Source organism: Oreochromis niloticus, linkage group LG18 (genome assembly GCF_001858045.2).
Source record: "Oreochromis niloticus isolate F11D_XX linkage group LG18, O_niloticus_UMD_NMBU, whole genome shotgun sequence".
Lineage (NCBI taxonomy): Eukaryota > Metazoa > Chordata > Actinopteri > Cichliformes > Cichlidae > Oreochromis > Oreochromis niloticus.
Genome location: NC_031982.2, coordinates 19,107,909 through 19,135,456, shown reverse-complemented (window position 1 = coordinate 19,135,456; position 27,548 = coordinate 19,107,909). Strand labels below are relative to the sequence as shown.

Sequence of the window (27,548 nt, the reverse complement as noted above, 5' to 3'; positions counted from 1 at the left end):
GTGTTTTAAAGATGAATGTAGACACTCACTGCTGTACTCTCTGCTGACCTCCTCAATATTGACAAGCATTTGATTATGTATGCAAGCATTTGAAATCTGGATTCATCGCCCCATAAGACCTGTTGCCACTCGTTTTTAGTCCAGTTAGTATGTGATGTGCAATACCTCAGCCTTTTAACCCTTATCTTATTTCTTGACAGCCAACTTTCAGCTGAGATCTTTCCCGCTGAGGCTTCAGTAAACTGCAGACGGATGAACCAAAGTGCCAGATGCATCTCTCAGGTCCTGTGTCAGGACCTTTTTTTCTCCTGTTCCTTCCTTTTCCTCACTTTCATATACTTTTCATCTTCTATAGAGAACTTTTTGGGTCTGCTATTTCTTATTTTCTTCTCCACTTGTCCACTTTCCTCCTTTACAGACACACTGCACGCCACGCTGAGCTATGCCAAGTTTTTTGGATAATAACTCTTGGAGAATCACTTGGTTGGTGAAGAAACTCTGTTTCATGCATGTCAGTCTCCATTATTTTTTTTCAGAGACTCCTCTAAAGAAATGGGAAGAAATAATTTGTTTTTGTGACAGCCTGCTAGTAACTAAGTGATGAAAGATGCAATTTAAAATTGGTTCTTTGCTAAATTCTCTGGTAGGTGTACATACTGCTTGATCGCTTGAGTTAGGTGTCTTTTGTGTGCCTGAATGAATCATGGGTTAGTGTTAAGTGGTTCAATAAACAAAGGGGGAAAAAACCCTGTTCATCTGAAAATGGTGAAGTACAAGGGCTGGATGAAAAAAAGGAGTGAAAAAGCAGCCCGTGTCCAAAGAAAAAGTTTGAAAGTCCTGTGGAAAGATTAACGAACTATTTCTCAAGACCACTATTACTTTTTACCGAAAGGAACTGCTGTAGATTTCAGTAAGGGCTCTGTATAATAACAGTGCAATGCTGGCAACGCTAGCTGACAGTATTTGATTGTATTTTAACGAGAAAATTTGCAACAGTTTAAGCTTGTCTTGGGATTACAAAAAGGAGCTCTCTGTTATGGCATTAGATATCAATATTTTAATTGCACTCACTTCAGATGTTCATAATGACAGTACAGTGGGGAGAATGAAATGCTTTGTTATGCTTTCTAATCTTGTTAGTACTACACAAACGTGGACAAACCTCTAATTTACTCTACTAACTACAGGTAATAACAGACTGTACAGTGTTCATTCTTCAACAGAAAGACACATCCACAATGTGAGCACAGATGTTGTGGATACAAATGAGCATAGCAACTGTTATAATATACACTACGTATTCTTTTGCCTTTAAAATGCTCTAAAAGTAAGAATGCCAGTTTACTCATCAGATTTATATCATTCATTTTCCTGCTTTTTTCCACGCCTTGTGTTATGAATTGAATTGGTCTTTTTCATTTTAGAAAAGCACAGATTACATCATCTTTACATATCTAAGAAAAGCGTGTCATTCAAAGGATGACGGTCATGCAAACTGGCACATGTCAGGATTTGTTTTTGAAAAACAGAAACTCTTGACTCTTTTTTTGTCAGTTAGCAGCGTGTTTGCTTTGACAGAAACAGTTTGCAGTATACACTCTGACAATATGCTCCCCCTCCCTGACTGTCTCAACAAAGTTCTCTGTGTGCTCTCTATCTCTAAAAGAAAACAAACAGAAACATAGTGGGGTCTTTGGGGGGTTTTGCTTCTTTCTAATAACTATATATATTAAAATGTATTTATTTTTTGTTTGTTTTGGATGGCAGCGTTGATTTCAAATGTCCGACAGCTGTCCGAAAAATGACGGCCAAACTGAAAAGACAGTAACACTTTGTAGAAACTTTTAACTGCTGCTATTAAACACCTTCCTCACCCTTATAGAAGGACAACTGTTGCTTTGAAAATATGCTGAAAGCGATCTCTATGGCATTCTGCGGGGCAAAACCACAAATTACGGTGGCAGAGTGAATGGCATTATGAGCTTTCAGTGTGTGGTCCTTCACTAGTCTCCCCTCCTGCTGTTCTCTCCTGGCCTTCTCCCCTCCTGCTGCCCCCTCTGCTGGGGTTAGCAGGCATAGTTGACCCTGGTTAAAATTCAACTGTCTCGGTAATAATATGGTTAGTTTTTCCCTTATTGGCCTGGTCATGGAACAAAAAGAAGTGGAAAATGCAAAATGAAAAAGAAAAGAAAAGAAACTCAAATGAATCTGAATCAAAAAAATATGATAGACTATAGAAAATGATGCATGCTGCAGCAAGCTTTGAGTATAAATGCACATGTTTAATATAATTAAAAAGGAAAAGTGAAGCAAAATTGCTCAGGCCTTAAATATAATCATGTGTGTCCTGGGTTTATACTGTGAGTACTCTGGATGCGTTTACAGTTTTTAAATCCAGCAGTGAATCATTTACTTACATGAGGAGATAGTGGTTTTATCGTTAATCCTAAATTGTACCTCTTCTTTCTTACATCTTTAGCTTGGTTTTTGTCCTCTTCAATTACAGTGTGTGGCATCCACTGGAAGCAATAGCAATAATAATAGTAATAATAGTAATAATAATGATAATTGGTATACAGACTGTTGGCAGTCGCTTTTAACCAAGTTCCATGTCTGAGCCTCCAGCAATCCAACCCCAGCATGAGTCAACTTTGGAGGTGCATTTGTGCACTTAATGTTTGAAGATTATACCAAAACTGAGTTACCACTGGAATCCTCAGATGAAGCCAACTTTAAAGTACCATGTAACATCATTTTGACCATGGTTACCATATATTATCCTTTTGGATTTTAGGAATAAGTTCTCACAGGCCACAAATTTTCTCCAAACTTCACCAGAAATAAAACTGATTATCTTCATACGAAGCAGTACAAAAGGCGTTATATGGATTTTAAAGTAGTTGTCATGACAGCCAATCAAAAATCAGTGGACATGCAAAGGGAAGGGAGTACCATATTCCATTCTCACTAATGCGTAATATACCGACGATTTGTCACGTCCTGATGTGTTCCATGGGAACGCGAAAGGTGACCTTCCGCGTTCCTATGCTTACGCACCGGACTGTGGATGAAATCGAATAGAATGACGCTCCCGCAGTAACACACGTTTCAGCCGTGTATTCCAGCCCTAACCCTAACCTTATCCCTAACCTTAACCATAACGTTATCCCTAACGTTAACCACCACCTTAATCGTGTTAGATAGTGTTTTCCAAAGCGATTTAAGTAAAATAAACGTACATGTGTAGATTAATTCTAAACAGTTCTCATGTTTCCTCATTTTTCGGAACTGGCAATATAGGGACGTGTTGGGTGGCCAAAAACGTAACATACCGACGATTTGTCATAAAATGTTACGCTTTGGGAGTGAGAACATGTTGCCATATTTTTCCAAGGCTGATGGACAAATGATAACATTTTTAGAAAGGAAAAAAAGGAAAAGAAGAAAGTGTTTCGCTATGTTCTTCTATATATTACAAATCTTGGTGAGACCACGGGAGGTCCCATGTCAAATGGTCACATCCCAATTTTTCAAGTCAACTGGATCTATGCAGTCACATTTCTTTAATAAAAGTTTAGAAGTAACCACTGCAAAGTCACCCATTCGTTTATGAAGTCCCAGTTTTGAAGAGCACTGCCCATAATTGAATTTCCCGGAGGAACCCACCCGAGGGATTAATAAAGTTTCATCTAATCTAATCTAATCACAGACTTCTGTTGTGTGTGTGTGTGATTAATTTATCAGTATACCCCCTTAACGATAAACTAATCACCATAATTTATTAAAATACACCATGCTGAATAAATTGAAACTCGTGATTGCGACCATATTTTCAACAGAAAATCGTTTACTGAAGTCATATCTAAACCGGGACGGTGGGTTGGCTTCAGATCTTCTATACATCAGACTTCTTTTTGCAGTCAGAAGAGCTGCCCACTGCTGGCCATCAGAGGTAACGCAGGTCTAAGGCACTCTTGCATTGGCTTTCATTTTCAGATGTGGAGGCAAAGTCTGTTTTAAAAAAAATAGCTACTGCCAGTGATTTTCAGATTTTCAAAACCATTCGTTCTTTATTGATACACTACAAGCCAAAATTACTTGTTATGATCAGTGCTTACAGTGTAGACTGTATATAGAAGCTAGATGTAGGCACTGTGATGTCTTTTTTGAAGTTTCCAGTCGAGCATCTTGTCCAGTGCTGACATGGCTGTTAGAAAACTTTCCCGACATTCACAAGTGAGGGGGTGGATCGGATTTTCTTGTTTAATCTTAACTTAAAACACGGAAACTTCTAAATGAATATATAATTTGCTCATAGAAGTAGGAAAGTCCAGTGGCCAGGTCTCTGCAGGAAAAATTAGTAGCTGTATTAATGGTGGCCATCGCAAGAGCTTCTGCCAAAGAGAAGCTGAAATGAGCTCATAAGACAGGGCTCTGACTTTTTTCCTTTCATATCTTATCACTCAAGAAGAATATTATAAAGCTGAATGATTAACCACAAGTAACTTGTGGACTCAGATACATGAAGTGTTTCAGGTTTTGATTAGCGCGGTTGGAAAGGAGGTGAACCTCGAGCAACTAATAAGCTGCTCGTGGGAACTTTAGCAGTTAGTGGGTCTTCAGCAGGGATAGGAATTTTAAAAAATGATGCCACTTGGGAACCACTTCCAAGTTTTTCAAAGCATTGGAACTGTATGTGTCTGAACTTATCAATTCTTTTATCAATCCCTGTAGCTGCTGGCAATGCACACTAATTGCAGATCAGCAATGTCATACATGCGTGTCTAGTTTTGCCATAAAAAGAAGAATCATTGCAAGGAGCACGAATGATTCCAAAGCATTGCTTCATGAAGACAGATGATAGCAGTGTTAGTTGTAATGTCTGTAACATAATTATTTCAAGCGGGGTGGAAACACCAGCAACATACGCAACATGGGATTCACTTCAAGGATTGTTATGTATTTGATGTGTACCACAAGTGCTACCGCTACAGTTTCCCAACTGAGCAGCTCATCAATGCAGATGTGTAAAAAACATTTTATTTAACTAAGAAAGCCTGAAAGAAAATGAATGCCATACTAGTATGCCTTTATTTACTCTATTTTAGATGTTAACTGGGAGATTGATGCTACATCTAGAAATAGGCAGTAGTCTGTTTGGGATTTAAAATTAAAAATCAGTTTTGATGACACTGAAAATCTGTTTATGTATAAAAGTGGATCAAGGATCAATAAGGGCTAGGCTGATGTGCAGATTCAATGATGGCACTGATATCAAAAAACTTTATAAATTCCTATTCATAGTTTTCAGGGAAATTTAAGATTAAATTTCAATTGTAAATTAAAGTCAACACACAGCATGCTTATCGTGCATTTGTATTTGTCAGTCCAAGGTAAAGCTATTTTTGCTCTAAATAGTGCCATAACTAAAAATAATACGAACTAACCAACAGATACTCTGCAGTGGAGGCTGTCAGGTGTGTGTGTAATTCCCACCTCAACCACAGGGGGAGACACTTCTCCCGGCACGGTGAACGCTGGAGTTTTGCAGGAACCTCTGACGTGTCAGACTGTCGCCATTTTCCCGAGGAAGGAAACGCCTAGAGGGAACAAAACATTTCAACTGAGTAAGTGTGCAAGAGAGACTTTTTGTTAAAGAAAAAAGAAAAGGTAGCTTTTACATTATCTGAAGGTAAATGTACAAAACCCCATGTGTTGTCAAGCAAAATTGGCTTTTGTGTGTGCGCGATTCCGATCACCATAGTCAGAAAAATCTGACATGCAGCTTGTTAGCGGAATTATCTGAATCGACTAGTCTGTCCTTCCTTTCTCTGTGCGTGGGAGTTTTTATTTTACTTTCTCGCCCATGTTTTCATATTCACTGTAACTGGGAAACACAAACAGAAATGCAATTGTTGTTTTTATTTGTCAAGTTGGTACTCTTAAAATCTGAGCGGGTCGGACGACTATTAGCGTTGCACCGTAACAAGCTAGCATCACCGTTTGTTTACCTGCTCTGAAACTTTTTGCTCCGAGTTAAATATTGAAAATGCTCCAGTAAGCCGCGTTGAGGCTTCAAAAATATTCGGTTCCAAACATGCTGCATAAACTGAAAAGACAAATACTGGTACAGTGTGACAGCTAGCGAGTTTCCTTATAATTTCATTTAGTAGCTTTCAGGAGTCACAGAGTGTTTAACGTCCCTTTTATCAAGGTTGGTGCTACCACGAGTTTCTGCCTTTAAGTAGTGTTCAGAAGCTCATACACTGCATATAGTATACATCACACTGATTAATGGGAGTGCGATAATAGAAAACTGCTTACAGGTAATTGTTTTCTTCTCTGGTTAGTGGCGTTGAGGGAGTAGCATCATACTGATTTCTGGGGATATTTAAAAATGTCCTAAAAGTGTCTAACAGCCTTTATAGCTGCTTTTCTCCAAAAATCTGAAGGTGCGAACTATATGTGCCACTTTGTATCAGGTCCAATGTATTTTTAGTGACGATATTTCCATTTTCCACATTTGTAGCCAGTTGCAGGGTACACCCTGAACAGGTCGACAATCTGTGTCACAGGGCTAACACAGAGACATGCACCCATTCACACTCACACCTACGGCCAATTTAGAATGACCAGTTAACCTAACCCCATGCATATTTTTGGACTGTGGGAGAAAACCCACGCAGACCCTGCACAAGGCAAAACATGGAAACGCAGAAACACCCCAGATTGGATTTAAACCCAGGGCCTTCTTGCTGTGAGGTGTGAACAGTTGCACTCCCATGCTGCCCACGTCACTCAATAACAGCAAAATTCCAAACATTCACCTTTAATATTTTGACACAAGCAAATGTAGCTGTCTGTAAGATGATTTGATCACTCCATAAGATCCATCTCACTGGTTAGATGAGGCTAACAAAATTTTAGTCATGGACATAGACTTTATTTAATCCCACACAGGGGAAATTTACTTGTTACAGCAGTACAAGGGACAGGAAGAAAAAGCAAGTTAGAGATATATATTAAAAAATAAAAATTGGAAAAAAAAATAGTGTACAAAAAATACCAAATTGCTATATGCAGAAAAATGCACCGTTTTTATATGTATATTAAGTGCAGTGGGAGTAATAATAATACTCCCACTGTATTTAAGTTGCACACAATAATTTTTATTTAATGTATGGCAATATTAAGGTTTCTTCACTGAAATTTTAGCTTAGCAATCTTTACTAGCCTGGATGGTGTGATCAACACATACTCAGACCTTCAGTTTGCTGTCACAGAAGGCAATCAGAGGCAGTGTGTCCGTCATTTGGGATGTTGGAACACGGTTTGGTGTTTTCTTATGTTTACCAGCAGCACGTCTCTGTATTGGAGCTGAACAACTCCTCTCTTTCTTCACAGGTTTTCTTTTCTTTTTTTTGTCCTTTTTGGGTTCCTGTCACCAGCCGCCATGGGGAATATGTTTGCAGGACTGTTTAAAATGTTCGGGAAGAAGGAGATGAGGATACTCATGGTGGGTCTGGATGCTGCTGGAAAGACAACGATTTTGTACAAGCTTAAACTCGGAGAGATTGTGACTACCATCCCCACAATAGGTAAGACAAAAACTGTTTTACATGACACAGGAAGGAAGCCTAAAACCTCTGTTTGTTTTTAATGTGAATATTTGTTTCATATCTCCAGGTTTTAATGTGGAAACGGTAGAATACAAGAACATCAGTTTCACAGTATGGGATGTCGGCGGTCAAGACAAAATTCGACCGCTGTGGCGTCATTACTTCCAAAACACTCAGGGTACGTTTTTTTCCTCATCGCCTGACATTTGATGGCTCATGTCAGTCTATTTGAACATGTCTTCTGGTTCGTATTTAGAAGATTTACACCCATTTATTTGATTGCACTTGCTCCAGGTCTCATCTTTGTCGTGGACAGCAATGATAGAGAGCGATGTGGAGAGGCTCGTGAAGAGCTCCTGAGAATGTTGGCAGAGGACGAGCTGCGTGACGCCGTGCTGCTAGTGTTTGCCAACAAACAAGTAAGTCATCAAGTCTTTTATATAAGCAGGTGTACATCATAAACACTTTTCACCTTTCCTTTATCCTCAGGGCATATGTCTAATGATTTCTCACCTTCTTTTTTATAGGACCTCCCAAATGCTATGAATGCAGCAGAACTCACAGACAAGCTCAATCTTCATTCCCTGCGCAACCGACAGTGGTACATCCAGGCAACCTGTGCCACCACTGGAGATGGCCTCTATGAAGGACTGGACTGGTTGTCTAATCAACTCAAGAACCATTAATGATTATGGCATTTTAAAATCCAATCTCCTCCACCCCAATCTCTGACCTTGCTCTTTACTCTTAAGATCTTGCTAAACTGAGTTACATTGTACTGAAAGCTGCTCTCATGTCAGCTGTTATTACCACAAACATGCAGGCCAGTGGTGGGGGTGGGCTATTCTTGTAAAGCAGCTTTATTTTATTTTTTTTTCATATTTTATGTAAGTGTAAATAAATTTGGTAATGGGGCAGCTTGTTGCACGCTTTAAAATCCTACTGTGGTGATTTCTCTTTCTGGCTGTTGGGCAGCCATGTGTGCATTGAATAGAAAAACAAAGGCAGGGAATTTACCAGCAGATGTTGGCCTACAAACTCAATGCAGTTGAGGTTACACGTACTGTAAGGACTGATTTTAATTTTTTTATTAGAAATAATAAAGAATTATACACTGATTATGCACTACTTGCAACTACTACTGGTAACTTTTATCAGTAACTAGAAGTACCAGCGCCTCAAAATAAGTATAAACACTGGCATTGACTATATGTACTGACATTGCCCCCCCACCCCCGTCACGCACAGTCTGTGAACACCTACCAGCCTTTGTTGTTTTAAGCTAAGAAATGTTGCATTGACCTCACATCTACCTGCTTTGGGTAACAGGGAGGAGCCAGCCTCTTGAGCCTGCATTGAATTCTTGTATTTTAGAGTCTCAGGTTGAATATGTGCTGCCTTTGCACTGTACTTGTTAGCAAAACTGCATGATGTAGTCTGTTGGTCTTTAAGGGCATGCATTATTATCTACTGGGTGTTTACATCATACAGCTGCAAAGGAACTCTTAGCCCACTAATTACTATAGCCATACACTGTTAATTTGTTGTAAGGAGCGGCTTAGCATCCTCACTAAGGGCTCTGTTAACGTTTGCCTTTTATTGAACTCAAACCTGGGAATTTGCATTGTGCTGCTATGACATTAGTGCCAATGTTTTCCTTTGCAGCATGTTGGGGTTTTTTTGTAAACTGGCCGTCCGTAAATGCCTTTTTTTTTTTTTATATATATATGAGACACATCACTTCCCCCCGAAACTTATTTGTAAAGGGAATGGGTGTTAATTGATTGCATCGTTTGATTTTTAGCTGCCTAAAATGTAATGTTATTCTCTTAAGGTTGTCTGTGTTCTTATGTAAAGCTTGGTCCTGCAATTGATTTTCATTTTGTTTCACATCATGTAATAAAATCTAATTTTATGCTGCTTTTTGTAGGCTGTCCCTTGACATCAACTATTACAGAATTAAATGAAGTTTTAGACTATTTAGACAAAAGGATTAGGCATCACCTTGGCATTTTTTCTACTGAACAAATCAATCTAAAACACAATATGAGAACACGTATGTGCAGCAATTAATTGGCAATTGATTTTAGTTGCTGCATTAATAGAATTACTATTACAAAGGCCCCAAACTTGTGTCTGTGACCTCTTAAGGCTATCACCCCTTGACCTAGGAAGAAATATGTTGCCCCAAGGTGATGAAACCACCCAGTGCTTAGGTTAAAGCAGTTATGTGAAGAGCACACCCTGTTTCACATTGTGTAAGGGTGGCAATCTAGGGCCACATTCTTGCAGGTTGATTAGGCTGCTACGGTTAATGCAGCCAAGCCTGTAAAACATGGCAGGAGAGTATGGTAGTGTGGAAGAGGAGGTAGTTTGAGTCTTGGGTCCCTCATAGGGTTGCTTTGTCTAGCCTTCTCTCCTGCTGCTTCATCAGCTTGGTTTGTGTGTGGCGGTCTAACGGTACTCGGCCATATAAAAAAAAAAAGGGCCAGCCTAGTTTTTTGCACTCTTCTTTATGAATGCCTTGCTCTTTTTTTAGTGTACCCCCCCAGGTGCCAGTCCACAGAATACCCTCTTTCAGACCAATTCAAGGCAAATGCAAACACTACACTCTATTATGACCAGTAAAGAGCATTCCAATGGTATCGCACCAGTCGGAGCTGAACCTAGAATGACGAGGGATTACTTAGAAAGGAAAATGGCCAGTGTCTGAGTAGTAGGATGAGACGGAGATGTAGAGATGGAAAAAAAAAAAAGATGTCAAGAAGCATCTTGAAGGACCAAATGTTTAGGTTTTCCAATATGAAAACGTAGCCAATAGAAGTTTGTGTTGAGGACTTTTTGCCAGCAAGTGCTTAGGTAGTCAGGTGAGTCAGGTTATCCTGGAAGAACGGCTCGAATAGAACTTTCACTTAAAAGAATGGGGTTCAAGTCTATGCGTTTTATTTGTTTTGTTATGGGGTTTTTTCCCCCCTGTCACTGTTAGATTCAAGAAAAGAAATACTAGCATACACTCTTTTACAACTTTGATTATAATCGTAGAAGGCTTCTTTGGCAGCAAGCCCTTGAAGCAACACATTCCTGTCCAAAAAGTGCCAGTTGTACCATGTCTTTATGGTAACCTTAAAAAAAAAAAAAAAAAAAGGCACGTTCATGTAAATAATTGAATGAGTCATGTCATGAGGGGGTCATGTAAGAATTTCCATGAGGGATTTTTTGTGTGTGCTTGCAGTAACAATGATCAGGGTTGAAGTAATGTTAAATATCCTGAACCGTAAAAGCTTTGAGGACAAGGAAGAAAATCGTTCCACTTGCTTTGGAAAAAAGTTTCTATATTTATCCAAGATAAAACCGAAAAAATACAAAGCTTAAAGCAATACAGAGTACTTGATATTTGATGATTAAATAACTCATCAATCAAAAACTGTCAAACCAAAACACCAGTGTCACACGAGCAACCTTCTGAATGAAGAAGTTGAAACCTGAGGCTAAAGTCTGTTACACTGATTAGTCCATCCACAGTCTGTTTGGCTGTTCAAGTAAATAAGGTCTTAGGGGTCTGTCAAACTGCTGTAGAGCACTCTGTCCGCATTATGCATGTTTGGATCGGGGGTGGGGGTGGGCACGACATTAGTCGTCCGAGTCTGTGTCATGGCGCCGCCTGTGGCTTTGTGTGGCACCAGCAGGGGCCTTCTTGTGGCTGGAAGGGTTGCGAGGGACAGGAGATCCTCCATCAGAGGAGTCTGTGTCATGCCGCTGCCTTCGATGATGGGGGTCGAAGCGCTGTCGCTCGGCCTTTGCTCCCCCCTTGAGTGGCTGTCATGGGGTCTGGCTCCGCTCTGACTAACGTATGATGGATTATGATGATGGTGGTCCTTTCTCTGCCTAAAAAGTACAAGGAAACAAATAGTGTTGGGATTAATGCTGTGAGGGTATGGAAGAATAAATGGCACCTGCAAGTCGAAATAACTGGCTGGTTTTTTTTGTTTGATAAAATTGTGTTCAACTTGTACAACAACCCTTGTACAAGAAGTTTATTGTTATTCTTTTCCTATCACACAAGTTACTGAAGCACATAAATAACAATGTTTAATCTGCTATGCCTCTTCAACTGAAATATAAAGAAAGTCTTGTGACGCATGCACTCCATATGTAAGACAACAAGTGAAGTTGTTGTATGTAAGACAGTGCCTCACTGCCCTCTAGTGCTGACACTACAATTTGCCTCCCAACAAAAAGACTGCAATGTAATTTAAAAATATAAAGGTACTTTTGGCTGCTCCCTACATCCCAAGTGGTCAGATGAATTTCGGGTGCAGCTATTGATTATTTTAGCAATCGCGTAATCTATCAATTATTACTCAAATAATCAAGTAATCAGATAAGAAATACTAATAATAATAATAATAATGAGCAATAATAAATATCAAAAAGAGAAAAAACATGGGTCTTTCAGGATGAACTGCTCATTTGTTTCCATTTTAGAAATTACGTTTTAAAATTTATTTGCATACAAGACCTGTTCAAAAACAAAAAACAAAAACTAAACCCTTTGATTGTATTTATGTGCCATATTAAAAATGTATTAAAATGTAACTTTTTAAAGAAAACATTTTCTTAAAGTTTTTGCAGGTCTTGCTCGCGTTTACATCATTTAACACATTGACGCGCTACAGAGCCGTGCATTAAACAAAGCAATGAAGCAAAGAATTTGTGTCTAGAAATTTTTTTTATAATCAAAATATTAAGGTAAGGTAAGGTTTATTTATTAAGCGCTTTTCCTAGACAGGCAGTCACAAAGCGCTGTACGCAAAGATTAAAATAAAGAAAACATTAAGTAATAAAACAGACAATATAAACAATGCAAATTCAAAACAATTCAAAAGTGCTGATTAACAGAAGGCCTGTTTGAACAAGAAAGTTTTTAACTGCTTTTTAAAGGATTCCACAGAGTCAACCAAACGTAGCTGTGGTGGTAGACTGTTCCACAGCCTTGGTGCCACAGACTGAAAGGCTCCGTCTCCTTTCGTCTTCAGTCGTGTACGGGGAACAACCAACAAACTGAGTCTGTGAGCGAAGACAATGAGCAACAGTGTATTTTATAAGAAGTTTGGATAAATAATCTGGGGCCTGGCCATTTAGTGCTATATGTATGTTAAAACAAGAATTTTAAAACGAATTCTAAAATCTATTGGGAACCAATGTAAAGAATATAAAATGGGAGTAATGTGAGCATGCTTGCTAGAACGTGTTAGCAGCCTGGCCGCTGCATTTTGTATAGCTTGGAGGCGAGAAAGAGATGATTTGTCCAAGCTGGTAAACAGGGCATTACAATAATCTAAACACGATGACACAAATGCATGAACAATTTTTTCTAATTCAGCTGAGGAAACCATATGTCAGAGTTTAGAGATGTTCTTTAAATGAAAGAAACGGGAACGAGACAAAGACTTTACATGTGAGTCAAGGCCCAGAGAAGAATCAAACATGACTCCAAGATTTCGAATATTTGACTTTGCAGAAGGACAGAAAGAGGCAAGAACCTGACTGATTTTAGAATGTAGTTCAGAAGGAGCTACAATCATGGCCTCGGTTTTATTTTTGTTTAAAACAAGGTAATTGTTAGAAAGCCAATCAGAGATTTGAGTTAAACACTGGACTAGGGTGGACAGCCTATCTAGCTGGTGAGGCTTAAAGGACATATGCAGCTGAATGTCATCAGCATAGAAATTACAAGAAATAATCCCAGCTAAAGGAAGAATATAAAAAGAAAATAATAATGGATCCAAAACTGACCCACAACAATTACTCAGTGAATCGTTGCAGCCCCAGATGATTTTTACACCATTCCTATCACAACCCTCGCATATCCAGGCTTAGGACACTAGCTTGTGATCCTTCTCTACTGGGTTTCGTCTCATCCTGGCCTGAAACCAAAGATCTTTTTTTATGCAAGATGAATATAGAGTTATTCTTTTAATAAGTAAGTGCCATTTACCACTTTTTACTCAATTTGAGCACTCAAAGTGCTTTCTTAATGTAAGCCTCGTTCACCCATTCACACACCTACTTGAGGAAGTGCTTTTTTTTTTAATGCCTAAGCACTTATAGCACCTAATATCCACACGTTCACATTCTGATGGAAGCATTGGGGGCAGATTGGGGTTCTTAGCCCAAAGATACTTCCAATTAGAAGGGAGCAGCCAGGGATTAATCTACCTCCACACCCCCCATCTTTAAAAACATGATTTTAAAAACATATTTTGAGTTTGGTCCAGACTCACGCTGAATAATGTTTGAACGTTAAATGCAGAAATAAACCAACCTCTTCCTGTTGTCCTCAGAATCGGAGGAGGATGAGTCTCTCCTTTTTCGTTTTTTCTTTTTTTCCTTTTTCTTTTTTTCCTTTTTGTTCTTTTTTTCTTTCTTTTTCTTATTACTGTCAGAGAGGGGAAAGAAAGTAGTGAAGATGACATTTCAAGAAATTACTTTTTTTTTTTTCTTCAAATGTATTACTATCAGTATTATTATTATTATTATTTATGCATTCTCATTCATTTGTTCACCGGCTATTATTAAAAAAAAAACTTAAGAAACTGGAAACAGTGTCAGATTTTGTCCAGTAAATCTAAAAGTTTGTGTTTCTGAAACATTTTACAAGTAGTAATTATCCAGTCTCACCTCTGTTCCTCCTCCTGTTTTACTGCACTCTCATTTGTTTTTGTTGCTGAAGCTTCTGCATGACCTTCAGTCCTGACGTGCTGGACAAAAAGCATTTCTTAATTTTTGCACAGAGTGTAAAATGCCTCAAAGCAGAGTAATGTCTAAGCACCACTACCCCAAAAAAGGTAATAACACAATCTTACTGTAAAAACCGGCAAGCCCATTTTAGCAACCTCCTTTTCTTTTTGGGACAGGATCATTCTCCGTGACCCTGCACTGCAGAGGGAAACATTGAAAACACAATAAGACACTTTAGAATCAAAACATTGAGAAAAGAAGCTCTTTTGACACCACTTTTTCCATGATGACAGTTTAAATTTTTGCTGAATTATCAAATACACTAACTGGCCACTTTGCTAGGTACACCCATTCAACTGCTCAATAACACAAATATCTAATCAACCTGTCACAAGGCAGCAACTCAGTGCATTTAGATGTGTAGACATGTTTAAGAAAACATGCTGAAATTCAAACTGAGCATCAGAATGGCGAAGAAAAGACACTGAGCATGGCATGGGTGGTGGTCCCAGAGGGACTGGTATGAGTTTTTTAGAAACTCCTGATATACTGGGATTTTCCAACACAACAATCTCTAGCGTTTACAGAGGATAGTTTTTTGTTTTTTTTTTAAACTTAAAACATAAGATATCCAGTGAGATACTATCATGCCAATATAGACCAAAATCTCTGAGGAATGTTTCCAGCATCTTGCTGAAGCTATAGCACGAAGAACTAAAGCATTTCTGAAGGCAAAATGACGTTGAACCCTAATAACCCCCAACGAACTAGCTAGTGGGTACCTAATAAAGTGACCAGTGAGTGTATGGCTGATTTAAAACAAGACTCCCTGATAAAGATTAAAACTACCTTCACCTTCAGGTTCTACCTTCACCTTAGTGATGCATGCTGTCCTTTTAACAAATGTTCATTTATTTTTATTTTGTTGCTTTTCTATATTTATTTATTTTACTCCAAAAATAAAGCACCTTTAAACATCACTGTTTCATGTGGAAAAAACAAACATAAAAAGAAGTCACCTGGAGCTTCCCAAACCAGAAACACGGTCAACATTTCTCTCATCGCCATCAGCCTCGTCCCTCCTGCAAACCTCTACAAGGTCCTGTCATAGAAAGTCAAATAAAAATTCACATCACTAAGCTTTTGAACAATAGCAGATAATTTTTTTAAAAAGCTTTCATAATTTAAGTCACACACCTCTTTGGTCAGACCAGTCGGTTGTCTCTTTATATTCTTGTGCCCTCTAAATTGATAATGGAAAATTAGACATTACTAAACTGGTCAGTTTAAACTTCCAGTTTTATCTCTTTTATGGGAAGTTGTACATACAGTGCAGCCATCAACGCTTCTTCCTCTGCTGCCTTGACAGCAGCAAGTTCCTCCTCCCTGGACAAAGGTGCACCACCTTTTTTGTCCTTTGCATACCATGTCAGATCTTTGCCTTTTTGCCATCGCCCTACTGGTGCCATCAACGAGTTACCTGGAAACAGAGGAAGTGATGACAGGTGATAAAGATAACAGATAGAGATTCCAGAATATGATGTATGATAATTTCCTTTTAATTCTTAAGCATTAAGAGAAAATGTATTTATTATTTCCTAAAATACTGTACATCTCAATATAGTTTAAAAAAATTCAGTCCCTTCTTATGGAGATAGTATACCTTAGAAGTAATATTATCCAATATTTGTAACATTTTTGGCCAATAAGGACACTTTAAATAACAGTCTGACATCTTTTTAATTTAACAAGAAAATTTTTAATCACAAAAAACATCTTTATTTAGTCATTGGCTCTTTATTACACAGTTTAAACATTTGGGTAAGCCAAAATGTATGCAAATACTGCCATCAGTATCAGTGTAACCCTATTAATTTTAATTGGAGTGGCAGCTCACAGTGAGTGTGTTTTGGGCCATAGCATAACATTGAATAAAGCCTGTTTTACAGAAATACAGATAGCCTCAACATTTTTTTTCCCCAAACAGTCAAGAATGTGCACAAACACAAACTTTATCGGATTTTAGGCCCCCCACACTAAAATGACTTATTCATTAATCATGGCAAATGTTGGTATTGTTAGTATTATCGTTTTTTTAAGTTTCCTTTTTATGTACAACTTAAAAGAAAAATTACTTTTTTTAATCTTTCTGTTAACATCCTCCCCTCCACAGCCACGTGTTTAAACAAACATTTTTAACATCTGCTGCTAACATCATGTATAATGAGGCCCTTACTGTGCAATAATATTAATATGATGCTTTTCCTTGAGTGCTTTTTCAAAATGCACTTTCCTGAACAATTTAAGTAGGGTTACTTTTGGGAGTCTTATTTTTCATCGGTGGTGGCCGCTACGTAGGCTAGCTGCTGTTGGTTTGCTTGGCATGCTGGCAACTGTAGGCTCACATAACGGAGAGACTACGTGTCTGTGCTCAGGGGGGGAGCAATGAAAGCTAGGACTTGCTTTGTGTAGACTGAAAGACAAGGCGAAAACCGAGCCATTAGACCCATCCAGACTTCGTGTAATGAGGGAAACGACAACAAAAGGTATGGGAGAGTTGTATGTGAGGCCGTGGTGTGCGTAGTTTAAGAGCTCCGTTAAAGCGGTATGAGCAGCACCGCATCTGGTTGCTGCTGATAGCAGACAGATGGCTACTATCTCCTGTACTTACCGAGATAGTTTTCTCTGTGTTTATCGACTTTCACTTCATTCCAGTTGAACTGGTCCTGACCTCCCCGTACACCTCCAGATCTCGAGGAACCGAACATTTTTAGTCGGATATCTCTAAAAGTTAAGGCAAAAACAATGTCCTCTTAACGCGAAGAGCTAACTTGTAGCCACGTTAGCACATGACCCGCGCGACCGGCTAGGCCTTCAGCTAACACTCATCCGGGGAGTTTTTGTGGTAAGTTTAAATTCCCTATGGTTACTAGGACCTGTTGGTGAGAGGCTTGCTTCTTAGTGGTAATGCTTCCTTTGCCTAGAGGCACTGCTTCCAGTTTCCCCAAGTCTCCGCAGAGCGCAGGGGAAATAGTTTGTTTAAACGCTAGTTAGCTTAAAATCGTTAATATGCGTCTTTAGGGTTATAGTAATTACTGCCAGCCCGCGCACATGTCGGTACTGCCGCTTTTGAAGAAGCTGCCTGATTCCAGTTGAAAGCATACATACATTCACAATAATAATAGTTTTAAAATATCAGCCTCTTCGTTATTATTTGTTTGGCTAATGTTGCTAAAAGCCGTGCTTTTTCAGCATTCTATCGCGCGCATTCTCGACGCTCATGAACGTCACTTGTTGGTGTTTTGGCCTGTGGTGATGACGTAGGCAGCACGGGTATCTTTAATAGCTCTCGCGGTGAAGACTCGGAGCACAGCAGGGGAGGGAGAAGACACTCAGGAGACGGTGCTTTAAATTGTGGATTAACGCTATTCCTGCCCCATAATGAGACATTTTTCCAGGCTATTTTCAGGTAGGAATGAGGACGTTTGGTGGGGTTTTCTGCTCTCTCCAAATTGTGTGTTGTATCACGATATCTGAGCGTGCCATTCATTCCTGGAGTCCCAACAGAGAAGAAGATGGTTCATGTGTTTACTAGAGTGTTTTAAATTAACATGGCTGACGCAATGTTACCTGTGGTTTAATAGTTAGCAAGTCAGGTTTGGGAAATGTGATTCAGGCATGGAATAATGTAAGAAGTGCATTTAAGCCTATTTTAAATCCCCATTTCACTTCCAACAACTTTAACTCCTTGTTACAATAATGTCAGTTTTTATATGATTAAAACATACAGACTTTGCAGTTCCTGTGTGCTATATATTAACATCAAATGTATATGAAAAACAGATGACGAGGTCTCGCTATGTGAAAAAGATACGAACTGTTTGTCCTCCTGATTGGAACAAAGCAACTGTTATCTTAATGTTACATACTGTTAGGGCGACCTTTTGTTCTCCTGCCTTTCACACATCTTGAGACAGTGTCCCACATTTTGGCTGGGTCTGCAGGACACACACTTTTCTAAACTCTGGGTCTTACTCAGTACATATGAAGGGAAGGCTTCTTATTACAGTCAAACGAAGTAAACCATCTATTGTTGTGCCCATCAGCGAAAATTACAAATTACCCCCCCCACAAAAAAAAAAGTTACAAACCTGATTTTGATTAATATAGTGGAAAATACTACAGAGAAAACGAAGCAGCAGTTAAATTGTGTGTGCCATAATCGTCTGAAAACTGCTGAAAAAAAATGTATACCAATCTGTGGATCCCTACAGAAACTGAAAGACTGTTACTGGACAGAACAGAAGCTGAACTAAGAGACAATACAGAAGTGTATATAAAAGCTTTAACATGAGACTATAAGACTTAACTTTAGCTGCCTTTTATCCTTATTGTATTTACTTAGTAAGAGATTTGGAAAAGCTGCACTAATCTATTTGACACCTCCCATCATTGTTTTTCCCCACGTTTAGTTTGTTGTATCTGTTCACCCAGCATCCTATGCGTGGTATTACAGGATTGTTACACGATGGACCAAAGCTTTGTAACTGATTTTTCCAATCACATTTTCCCAGAGACAGAAGTTCAATTAGACATCAATTAGATTTTTTTTTCAATTCAGTTTTAATTATATAGCACCAAATTACAACAGCAATCAGCTCAAGGTGATTTGTATTGACATATTCATTTTTGTTTTGTTTTGGGGTTTTTTTTTGTTTTTTTGTTTTTTAGCCAAAATTCCAGAGACCAGGGAAATTATTATAATGTCTTTTAAGCCCATATAAGACCCAAATATGGAAAATATCAGGAAATATTTGCTTTAAGGAGGCTGCATAAACTTTCTTTAAAGAAAAATATCCAGATTTTTATTTCTTGTAACGTTCACACTGAACATGAAGCGGCTTGTCTCTGACTTCCAAAATGCAACATTGCATGTGATTTTCAAATCGCACTTCAGAAATTATTGCATTACACGCAATTTAGTGCACGTGGTTAAAGTCAGGCACCGTGCAGCTTCCAATAAATGTTGTGTGCTGATTATAAACTCACATGGCTCTCATTTCCTCTCATGCTGCTCCGTTTATATAGGAAAGGTGTTCTGTGGGTATGACTTTATGTGGGAGGAAAAATTGCCTTTCGATGTTGTGCTGGTTCTGTTTTACATTTAGGTTGCAGTTAATTATTTTAGTGTCTTGTGTTCTTACTTCAAGGGGGCACGCTATGCTCTTTACAGCTTGATAATTTCATACTTGGACTCTACTAGAGTTGCTTTGCATGATTTACAGTCTCAGCCCAGCCCTGCTGGAGTAAATAATCAAATATTAAACATAAAATCCTATAAGTTGTTTAAAGAATCCAGTTTTTGTAAAAGGAACTCCTACATCCTTTTATTAGCCATGATTCTGTTTATGGGAAGCATTCGAAAGGTGATGGAGGACAACTGCTTGGCAATCAGAAGGCTCATAATAATGTGAATTTTATTCTCTGCTCTTAAAAGATCACATGAGCGTCCCAACATGCAGATGAGTTTACTTTTGCTTTCATTTTAAAAGATTGCTTAGACTTTATTGGGATTCAGTGCATCAATCAAGTGACGGAAAACCTTATTTTTGGATTAATTGCAGACCCATCCGACACCTCACCTTGACGTAGTAGTGTAGTTAAAACTGGTATCTTAATGCCTTTTTTTTATGCTGTGTTATCTTCTTTACTAGGTTCAGTGTTTTTTCTAGACACTTTGAGTGTCTTTTAATGAGAGGTTGTTTGAGCATTAGGGCTGAAACCAAAATGCATACATGGCTGCATTATAGCAAGTCATTAGCAAGTAATAAGATATTTAAACTGAATCATAAGATGGAACTTAAAAAAAAAAAAAACTAGTGCAGTAAAATTGGCCCTGCCCACTCCCCGTCTCTCCACCCATCTGCTTTTAAACACAATCTACAGACACACAATCGTTCCCTTCCTGTTGACTTGATTTTCCTGTCTGCGTCAGCTCTGTGTGTTTTGAGGTAAGGGGGTAAGGAGGAACATGAGACTCATTGCTCAATTCTTTACTTTTGGTTGATAGTCAAGCAATTTGTGATAAAAGAAATGTGATGTAACAGGAAAGAAAAAGAGAGATGTAGAGAAACAAAGAACTCTGACTGCCTGCTCACAAGCTTTTTGCAGATTTTAGTTTGAAGGCTGTTTAAGGTGTAGTTTGAGTAAATAGAAATATCTGTTAATTAAATTTAAGATAACTTTCTTTTCTTTCTGACACTCACAACCAGAGTTGGGTGCTCCAATTAGTAGTTGTTCCTCGACAGCACTATGGTAACTTCACAGCTTGCTTATCAGTTGATTGCTTTAGTTCTCCTGAGGGCTGTTTTGCTCTCATCATGAGGGTTTTTTTTTTTTTTTTAAACATTGCTGACTTAGTATTTTACGGTGTGTCCCTCACCTCGCCGAGGCTTCTCTTTACCTGCCTTTTACTAACAAGAGAAGGAAAAACCCTTGTGACTGCACAGAGTAATGTTGGTCCAGTGATGACTCATATTGTGTGGTTACGGATTTGCTCTGCAGCCTCGCCCATTTGTTTCCTATAACAAACCACACTCTTCTTTTCCACTGTTATTTCAGTTATGGCTGGACCCAGGCCCGTGGTGTGTAGTGGCCCATCAGGGGTGGGAAAGAGCACTCTGCTGAAGAAGCTCATGAAGGAATATGAAGGTGTCTTTGGCTTCAGCATCTCACGTAAGTGTGTCTGTCTGTGTCCCTGTAAAGAATTTCACATTACTTTTAATATTTATTATTTTGCTGTTGAGGTTTGTTAGTCATGAGTAAAGCTTTTATTTTCTCCCTAAGTGAGTAACAAAGTGTTGCAGCTCTAGATTTTTAAACTCGAGTGTGACAGAAGTGTCTTATCTGTTCTCAGATACGACAAGAAAACCCCGACCTGGAGAACAGAACGGCATAGGTACAGCATGTCACTGCTCTTTCACAACCAATGAACCTGAAAGCAGCCTGATTAAACAGTTGGATTTTTTTCTCAATTGTCCTTTTTTTTGTATACTTTCTTTCTTTCTTCTTCTTTTTTTTCCTCCCGGGTTTCAGATTACCATTATGTTACGCGGGATGTGATGCAGGCAGGCATTGACAATGGCGATTTTATTGAGAGTGCAGAGTTTTCCGGGAACCTGTATGGGACGAGTAAAGCAGCTGTCCAAGAGGTCCAATCCAAGAACCTCATCTGTTTATTAGACATTGATATGCAGGGTGTGAAGAACATCAAAAAGACAGACCTCAATCCAATGTTCATTTCCATCCAGCCGCCATCCATGGAAATCCTGGTAAGAACATAAGATTTGAAGTGTGCACAACACGTGTCTGTAGATTCCCATTTTTGCCACCAAACAAGTGGGTGTTATTGCCAGTTAAATTTGCATCACAGGGATCAGGTAAAACGGGTTTTGGCTGCTCTGTGGAGATTTCTGAATAGCTTGTATAGGTTGAACCTGTTCTCTTGTTTCAGGAAAAGCGTCTAAGAGGCAGAAAAACAGAGTCGGAGGAGAGCCTCCAAAAGCGTTTACAGACAGCCAAAATAGAGATGGAGTTTAGTAAGTAGCTGTGATTTGCTCTCAACAGATCAAAGTTACAAACTACAAATCTGCATGTCATAACCGACCATGAATGGATCTCCTTCTAGGCAAAGAACCTGGTGCGTTTGATGTTATAATCATCAATGATAATTTGGACGATGCTTATGCGAAGTTGAAAGACGCTCTTAAGGAGGTGAGTTACGATTTCACAACACACACTTTTTATTTATTTTTTGCAATCTGTCAATTTAAAGTTTGGCAATTAAAGTTTTAACATTAACCTTAAATGTTATGCCAGGAACACTTTTAATTATTCAATTTATTTTATTCTAAACTAAACATCCAAATAGGGATATTTACTCTGTCTTCAAAATGACAAAACTGTGATTAATAAACAGCAATAAGACGGAGATGGTCTGCAGTTGAATAGGGGCATATCAGCAAGTGCATGCAATTTTTTTTGTTGACAATATTGCAATTAACTGTAACAAACAGGTGAAAAGTGCAAATCTGTTGCCATCTGCATACAAAGAAATTCACATTAAACAGAAATTTGATATTAACTGCTCACATTCAGTCCACCAGGACCTCATGGAACCTCTGAAACAAAAATTCTGTCTTAACTTTGTTTCTGATGTTTGTCAGAAAGATGTTACTAAAAGTTGATGAAGAATAAACCTTTACTGAATTCAATTAGCTCAAAAGGTTTTGCCATTTTGTCTGGGATGACTGGTAGGTTATGAATAAGAAAAATATTGGAACCACATCCTGTAAAAACTACTTGCAGCCAGAGTGATTACTGTTCAGCAAACGTTGCATAGGCTTGCTTTCATGTTCTTAGTCTGTTCTTAGTCTCTTGCCACAGATCGATGTGTTCCCTGACTAATTATAAAACCTTTTTTTTTTCTCTGCAGGAAATTGATAAGGTCAAGAAAGTGTCCTCATAGGAGACAGCAGCATCGTGGTCCTCGTTCAGCCACTCCTCACAACACCACCTCACAATTCCACTCTTGTACATTCCCTCAGATGGTGGTCTGTGAAACTAGGACAATTTCCTTCAGCAGATATACAAACAGCTTTTGTTTAGAAGTAGTTACTAATAAATAACTTAGTGTAAAGTGGAACATTTTTATTTAAATTTTTTTTTTTTTTTTTTTATACAGACAAAGTGCTTTCCACATTTTTATTTTTACACTGAAGAGAAGACACCCCGAGAACTCTTACTTGAAGTACAACTGGCATGATAAGCAGGAACAATTTGATGCACACAGAAAATACTTTGTGCAACCATATTCTTTTGCAGAAGTACGATTCATTCCATCATCTGGACAGACTGGTTTTTCAAGGATTAGTTTGTTTGGAGGGGGGTTGTTTTGGGTTTTCTTTTCTTTCCATGTTTTGCAACCAGCTACACTGTGTTGATGTTTGATGTCTTAGATGCAGTGAAATGTACAGGTGATGGTCAGAGTGAGAGATTAAAACCAGCACTCGGTCCCTCAAAATTTGGTAGGTAGGTAGGTTTGGGCAGTATCTTAGTATCGTGTGGTATCAGGCTATTTTAGACAGAGTACTTTCTGTACTGTTAAAAATACAGACACTCCTTTGTGTTATGCTTATGTGATGTATTTAGGTCATATTGTAGCGCACAGCACTCGTCAGAGGGCAGTTGCTTCTGATTAACAGCTGAGCTGAGCGAGCTGTGAAACATGGCCGTTGCAAATGTTGGGGTGGATTTTGAGTTTAGTCTCCTCTCCCTAAAGATAAACAGTTTGCTTTGAGAAATTTGCGCCTAAAGATTGTAATAGTTCAAAGTGAGCACCACCTGCCTGTATTGAATAGTGTTTTGCTACGCTCTGGTTGTGTAGTTATGCCGTTTATTCTGACACAACTGTTCAGTGTCTAGATCAAAATAATCAGGGAAGCTGATTTTATTTTTAATTTGGCAGATAGCCGCTTAACCTAACAGTGAAACAGTGTTGTGTTCTGATGATGTTAATGAGTTTCATAAACGAATATTTCTGGTGCCAGCTAGCGAGGGTTGGAGAGATTAAGCATTCAGCCAGATAATCTCTCACCCTCCTACCTGAAGTGTCATCTGTCATCATCAGCTTTTAGTTTATTTACACAAATGTAATCGTATACCTGGTGAAATGTGAGGAAGGTAAGAAAGACTATATCGCCCAAGCCTATCAGGAAAACGTGGTGACTCTTTACTTTTAGGGGATACATACAAGTCAGCTATACCTTTGAAACAGTAACATTATTCCAGTGTTGGTAAACGCTTTCCGTTTTTATTTTACTTTTTTTTTTTCATTATTTTATATAACTTGCCAGGTAATGTCCTGGTTCCTTACACTCTTTGTTTGCTGGAAAACCATAAATACTGCTGTGCTCATGTAGAATTGAATCCCATCACAGAGGTACAAACAGTACAACTACATTGTATTCTTTTGTAACACGTGTTTATTTAATGTTGTACATTTGTGAAAACTTTATATTGTGTAAGTTTCAGTTTTCAGCTTTAGCTGTACAGTAAAATGACAGCGAATTTTTTGCTTTTTTATTGCTTAGAATTAAGAAAACAGTAAATATTTTTAAAATTTCCATTTTAGATTGGATAGTCAATTATGCCTAAATCGGTATATTTCTGTACCTTGTAACATTCATTCCTTTGCACAGAGAGCTTTATGTTCCTGATGCTACCATTTAAATTCAAGTCTTGCAAATGTTACATCATGCTGAACAAATACACAAAGGCCTCTTTAAAACCAAACTAGCTGTTATAGAAATGTTCATGTTGTAAACATGTACTCAGTTCATGTCCAGCACTATGACTTTTATGTTGAAACATCAGTAAATATGTTACCATACAACAATGCAGAATTTGTGCTACATAAAGAAATTACTACAGAAGCTAATTATGTGGTGTATTTGCAGTACTTTTATTCAACTGAACACTTTGTACTCAACCATGTTTTGTCCAAAACTACACATGTACAGTACAAGCAAGTACAATCAGTTTGTGATTTAAAATTATTACATAAAATCATCCTTTTAACGGACACCTTTTGATCAACACAAACACCACACATGTTTAATTAGGAAGTTACTCTAGTTACTTTTAAATTGCACTGAAAAGGTAGTAAATTTTGTCAGCTCAAGTAATTTGCATAAACATCTGCACTTAATCAAATATAAGATGACAACTGGTTATTCTAGAGAAACACATCTGTCTTGGAGAAGCAAATACATGCAGTCACTCATCTACATATTTGTCACTTGCATAGGAATATCCCTGTAACAGCCTGTGAGTTTACAGGCTGTTTCACTGCACTAGCAGACACAAATGCGAAAAAAGTCGAGTAAAAAATTCAGTTAGTTGATGGTAGGAACTTGGAAACAAGCATCTGTTCACCTACCACATGATTTGCTTGCGCAAGTGTCATGTTTGTATAAACTGCTCACTAAGGAATCATTCACAACACCACAAAATAATGTAGTAGAGACTTGTGATTCTCCAGTTTGATTAGACAATTCTGATTAACTAACAGCTCCTGAAACAACAGTCCCACAGTTTACACTACTTTTATATTCAGTGTTGCTTACTTGAAACATGCGTCTCATTACCTCCCAATATTTCCAGCTCCAGGAATCCAAAGTGCCATAGCATGGCCTGAATGGTACAAAAGTAAAACCTGAAAAAATATAAATCCTATTCATGTATGTAGCAATGGACTAAGGATTACATCTGGATCAGTTAATACCAGGGTTTAAAGCTGATCATTCAGCGTAGGTACACTGTTTAACATCATTGTAATTTGTTATCTCTCAAAAATGCATTTTATACCCAATAAAGCCCAATAAAAAATAGACACTAGATTTCTCTGCAGTCACAAATTAATTATAACAATCATGCGAGTAAATAACTGTAATATGGCATACCAGTGGATTAACCATCACAGAAACATAAAACTGATTTTGGTAATCACCACTACTGTTAATTTAGGGAGCTGTGACATAAACCTTACACTGGGGGTGGCAGTCTCATAAATTTGTCAATCACTGTATGTATAACCAAAAACATGTATTTTATTTAAAGAATTCAACTCATAATTAGATATGAAGGTTTTAATCAGTAAATGTCAGACCTTTCTTAGCTTCTGCCCATCATGCATATTGTACATCACACAACATGTATATGTTTAGCAGAATGGCATCAGACTGAAACCTGCCTACAGTGAAACAGTTATCCCTATAGTTTCCATCTAATCTTATCTGTAAGAGACAGTAGAGTCTAACAATTTGTCAAGAAAATAACTAAGGATGACGCTATTATCTGATTGGCAGGCTAAAAATGGAATGGTTTGTCAAATGCAGTAAATGTTGCTCAGGTTACGATCTGTATTTTCATATGTAGTGAATGTCCCTATTTAAGACTAAGAGGGTTTGTGATGCCAAATTAAATGTTTGCTTTTCACTGGTTCTGATAAAGGTCATCTCTAATTTTAAGAGTGACAGGATTGCCAACTGATGTGTAACCATAGGTCTGAGTTGACACTTTGGTTTTAAAACTCTGCTGCCTGCCCTCAACTCTCTGCACCTCTGAGCAGTACGAAGGCTTCACTTCCAGCTTTGCATGGCTCACTTGAATAGGCACGTTCCTCTCCGCCCTGGACCGAGCCTCCCTGGCCTGCGGTGGGACAGCAGATGAGAAAAGGCTGCTGGAGAGATTCTCCCTGAAGCGACTAAAGAAGCCAGTCCTTTGCCGGGGCACCGCATCAGGCCGGCCCACATTGAGAAGCACCGGCTGTCCCACTGTAGAACCGCCAATCTCTCTCTGAAGCACAGAGATCTCACAAGGCTTTTCATCAACGTGTTGCGTGTGGGAGGAGCCATAAGTCTCTCCTTCCTCTGGGACGTAATCCTCCAAGTCCTCAAGGGTTAAAACACGATCTCCTTGTTTTAGGAACACAGGCTCTTGCTTTCTTGCAGATGTATCCTCCTCGTCATCAGGTTCAAAAATTACAGTTTGTTGATCATCCAGGTCGTCGTCATCTTCTCCAGCTGTAGCAAGGACAGAAGAGAGCTCGTGCGGCTCCCCAGAAGCAGACCCAGATGGAGCGTCAGTCACCTCTTCCTCCCAGGAGAGCGGCTGGCTGCTGATGTCTCCCTGCAGCTGGGCCTGTGCTTGCTCCACAAGCTTGTTGTTGGAATTGTTAGCATTTGGGTTTTCCACTGGAGACCTTTTGGGTCTCGAGGGAGTGCCTGCACGATCAGACCCTGCTGGTGAAATACCTCTCCTCCTGGACAGCCTGGGAGACTTACTGACCTTATACTCGATGACCTCTTCTACTTCAACCCACCTGGGCTTGCTCTCTATTCCCCTGGCTTCCACCCCCTGGGGATCAGTAACATAGAGAGTTGGGATAGTGGTCTTTCTTGGAGTGGGCATCCTCCTTGTCCTGGTTGTAGGAGGCTCGGGGGTGGAAGTCTCAGAGCGGTGGACACCAGCAAGAGTCAAGCCGGGTGATCTGTGTCTTCTCATTCGAGGATTCTTCACCACGGTGGTTATAGTCTCCTCACTGGAATAAGAAGTGCATTAGGCCTA

The 27,548-nt window shown here is 38.8% G+C and overlaps 4 protein-coding genes across 24 annotated transcripts in view; 2 read left to right on the top strand and 2 right to left on the bottom strand.

Annotated features, from left to right (window-relative positions):
• The first annotated feature begins 5,454 nt into the window (after window positions 1–5,454).
• arf1 (ADP-ribosylation factor 1) lies at window positions 5,455–9,539 on the top strand. Of its 4 annotated transcripts, none has more exons than XM_003438095.5 (5): window positions 5,455–5,627; window positions 7,405–7,598; window positions 7,687–7,797; window positions 7,914–8,038; window positions 8,147–9,539. In XM_003438095.5, exons 2-5 carry the CDS (start codon window positions 7,454–7,456, stop codon window positions 8,303–8,305), a joined length of 540 nt encoding a protein of 179 aa, XP_003438143.1. In that variant the 5' UTR covers window positions 5,455–5,627; window positions 7,405–7,453; the 3' UTR covers window positions 8,306–9,539. The 4 variants fall into 4 exon arrangements, with proteins under 4 accessions (XP_003438143.1, XP_019203441.1, XP_013124912.1 ...); XM_019347896.2 differs by having other exon boundaries at window positions 5,536–5,627; window positions 7,449–7,598; XM_013269458.3 differs by having other exon boundaries at window positions 5,593–5,692.
• Window positions 9,540–10,540: 1,001 nt separating this feature from the next.
• On the bottom strand, window positions 10,541–17,211 carry lg18h1orf35 (linkage group 18 C1orf35 homolog). The gene is given in 9 exon segments (XM_005476435.4): window positions 10,541–11,431; window positions 11,434–11,504; window positions 13,945–14,058; window positions 14,301–14,380; window positions 14,486–14,558; window positions 15,380–15,462; window positions 15,558–15,603; window positions 15,690–15,840; window positions 17,032–17,211. Coding segments are annotated over 9 exon segments (897 nt in total). The 5' UTR covers window positions 17,129–17,211; the 3' UTR covers window positions 10,541–11,249.
• Window positions 16,679–24,546, top strand: guk1a (guanylate kinase 1a). Of its 4 annotated transcripts, none has more exons than XM_013269447.3 (7): window positions 16,679–16,906; window positions 20,982–21,095; window positions 21,277–21,318; window positions 21,456–21,691; window positions 21,874–21,958; window positions 22,048–22,133; window positions 22,855–24,546. In XM_013269447.3, exons 1-7 carry the CDS (start codon window positions 16,885–16,887, stop codon window positions 22,885–22,887), a joined length of 618 nt encoding a protein of 205 aa, XP_013124901.1. In that variant the 5' UTR covers window positions 16,679–16,884; the 3' UTR covers window positions 22,888–24,546. The 4 variants fall into 4 exon arrangements, with proteins under 4 accessions (XP_013124901.1, XP_013124904.1, XP_003437907.2 ...); XM_013269450.3 differs by lacking the exon at window positions 16,679–16,906 and adding an exon at window positions 17,127–17,265; XM_003437859.4 differs by lacking the exon at window positions 16,679–16,906 and adding an exon at window positions 17,701–17,829.
• The window catches only part of obscnb (obscurin, cytoskeletal calmodulin and titin-interacting RhoGEF b), a 60,157-nt gene continuing 56,838 nt past the window's right edge, over window positions 24,230–27,548 (bottom strand). For all 15 annotated transcript variants that reach the window (XM_025900568.1, XM_025900569.1, XM_025900564.1 and 12 more), the window contains one exon: window positions 24,230–27,522. In XM_025900568.1, coding sequence (XP_025756353.1) covers window positions 26,415–27,522 — 1,108 coding nt within the window. In that variant the 3' untranslated portion in view covers window positions 24,230–26,414. The remainder of the gene's footprint in view (window positions 27,523–27,548) is intronic.

Coding starts and splice junctions, on each gene's coding strand:
- guk1a (XM_003437859.4), top strand. CDS start 17,802: ATGAGACATTTTTCCAGGCTATTTTCAG. Junction 21,692..21,873: donor CGCCATCCATGGAAATCCTG/GTAAGAACATAA, acceptor CTCTTGTTTCAG/GAAAAGCGTCTAAGAGGCAG. Junction 21,959..22,047: donor CAAAATAGAGATGGAGTTTA/GTAAGTAGCTGT, acceptor ATCTCCTTCTAG/GCAAAGAACCTGGTGCGTTT.
- arf1 (XM_003438095.5), top strand. CDS start 7,454: ATGGGGAATATGTTTGCAGGACTGTTTAAAATGTTCGGGAAGAAGGAG. Junction 7,599..7,686: donor GACTACCATCCCCACAATAG/GTAAGACAAAAA, acceptor TCATATCTCCAG/GTTTTAATGTGGAAACGGTA. Junction 7,798..7,913: donor TTACTTCCAAAACACTCAGG/GTACGTTTTTTT, acceptor CACTTGCTCCAG/GTCTCATCTTTGTCGTGGAC.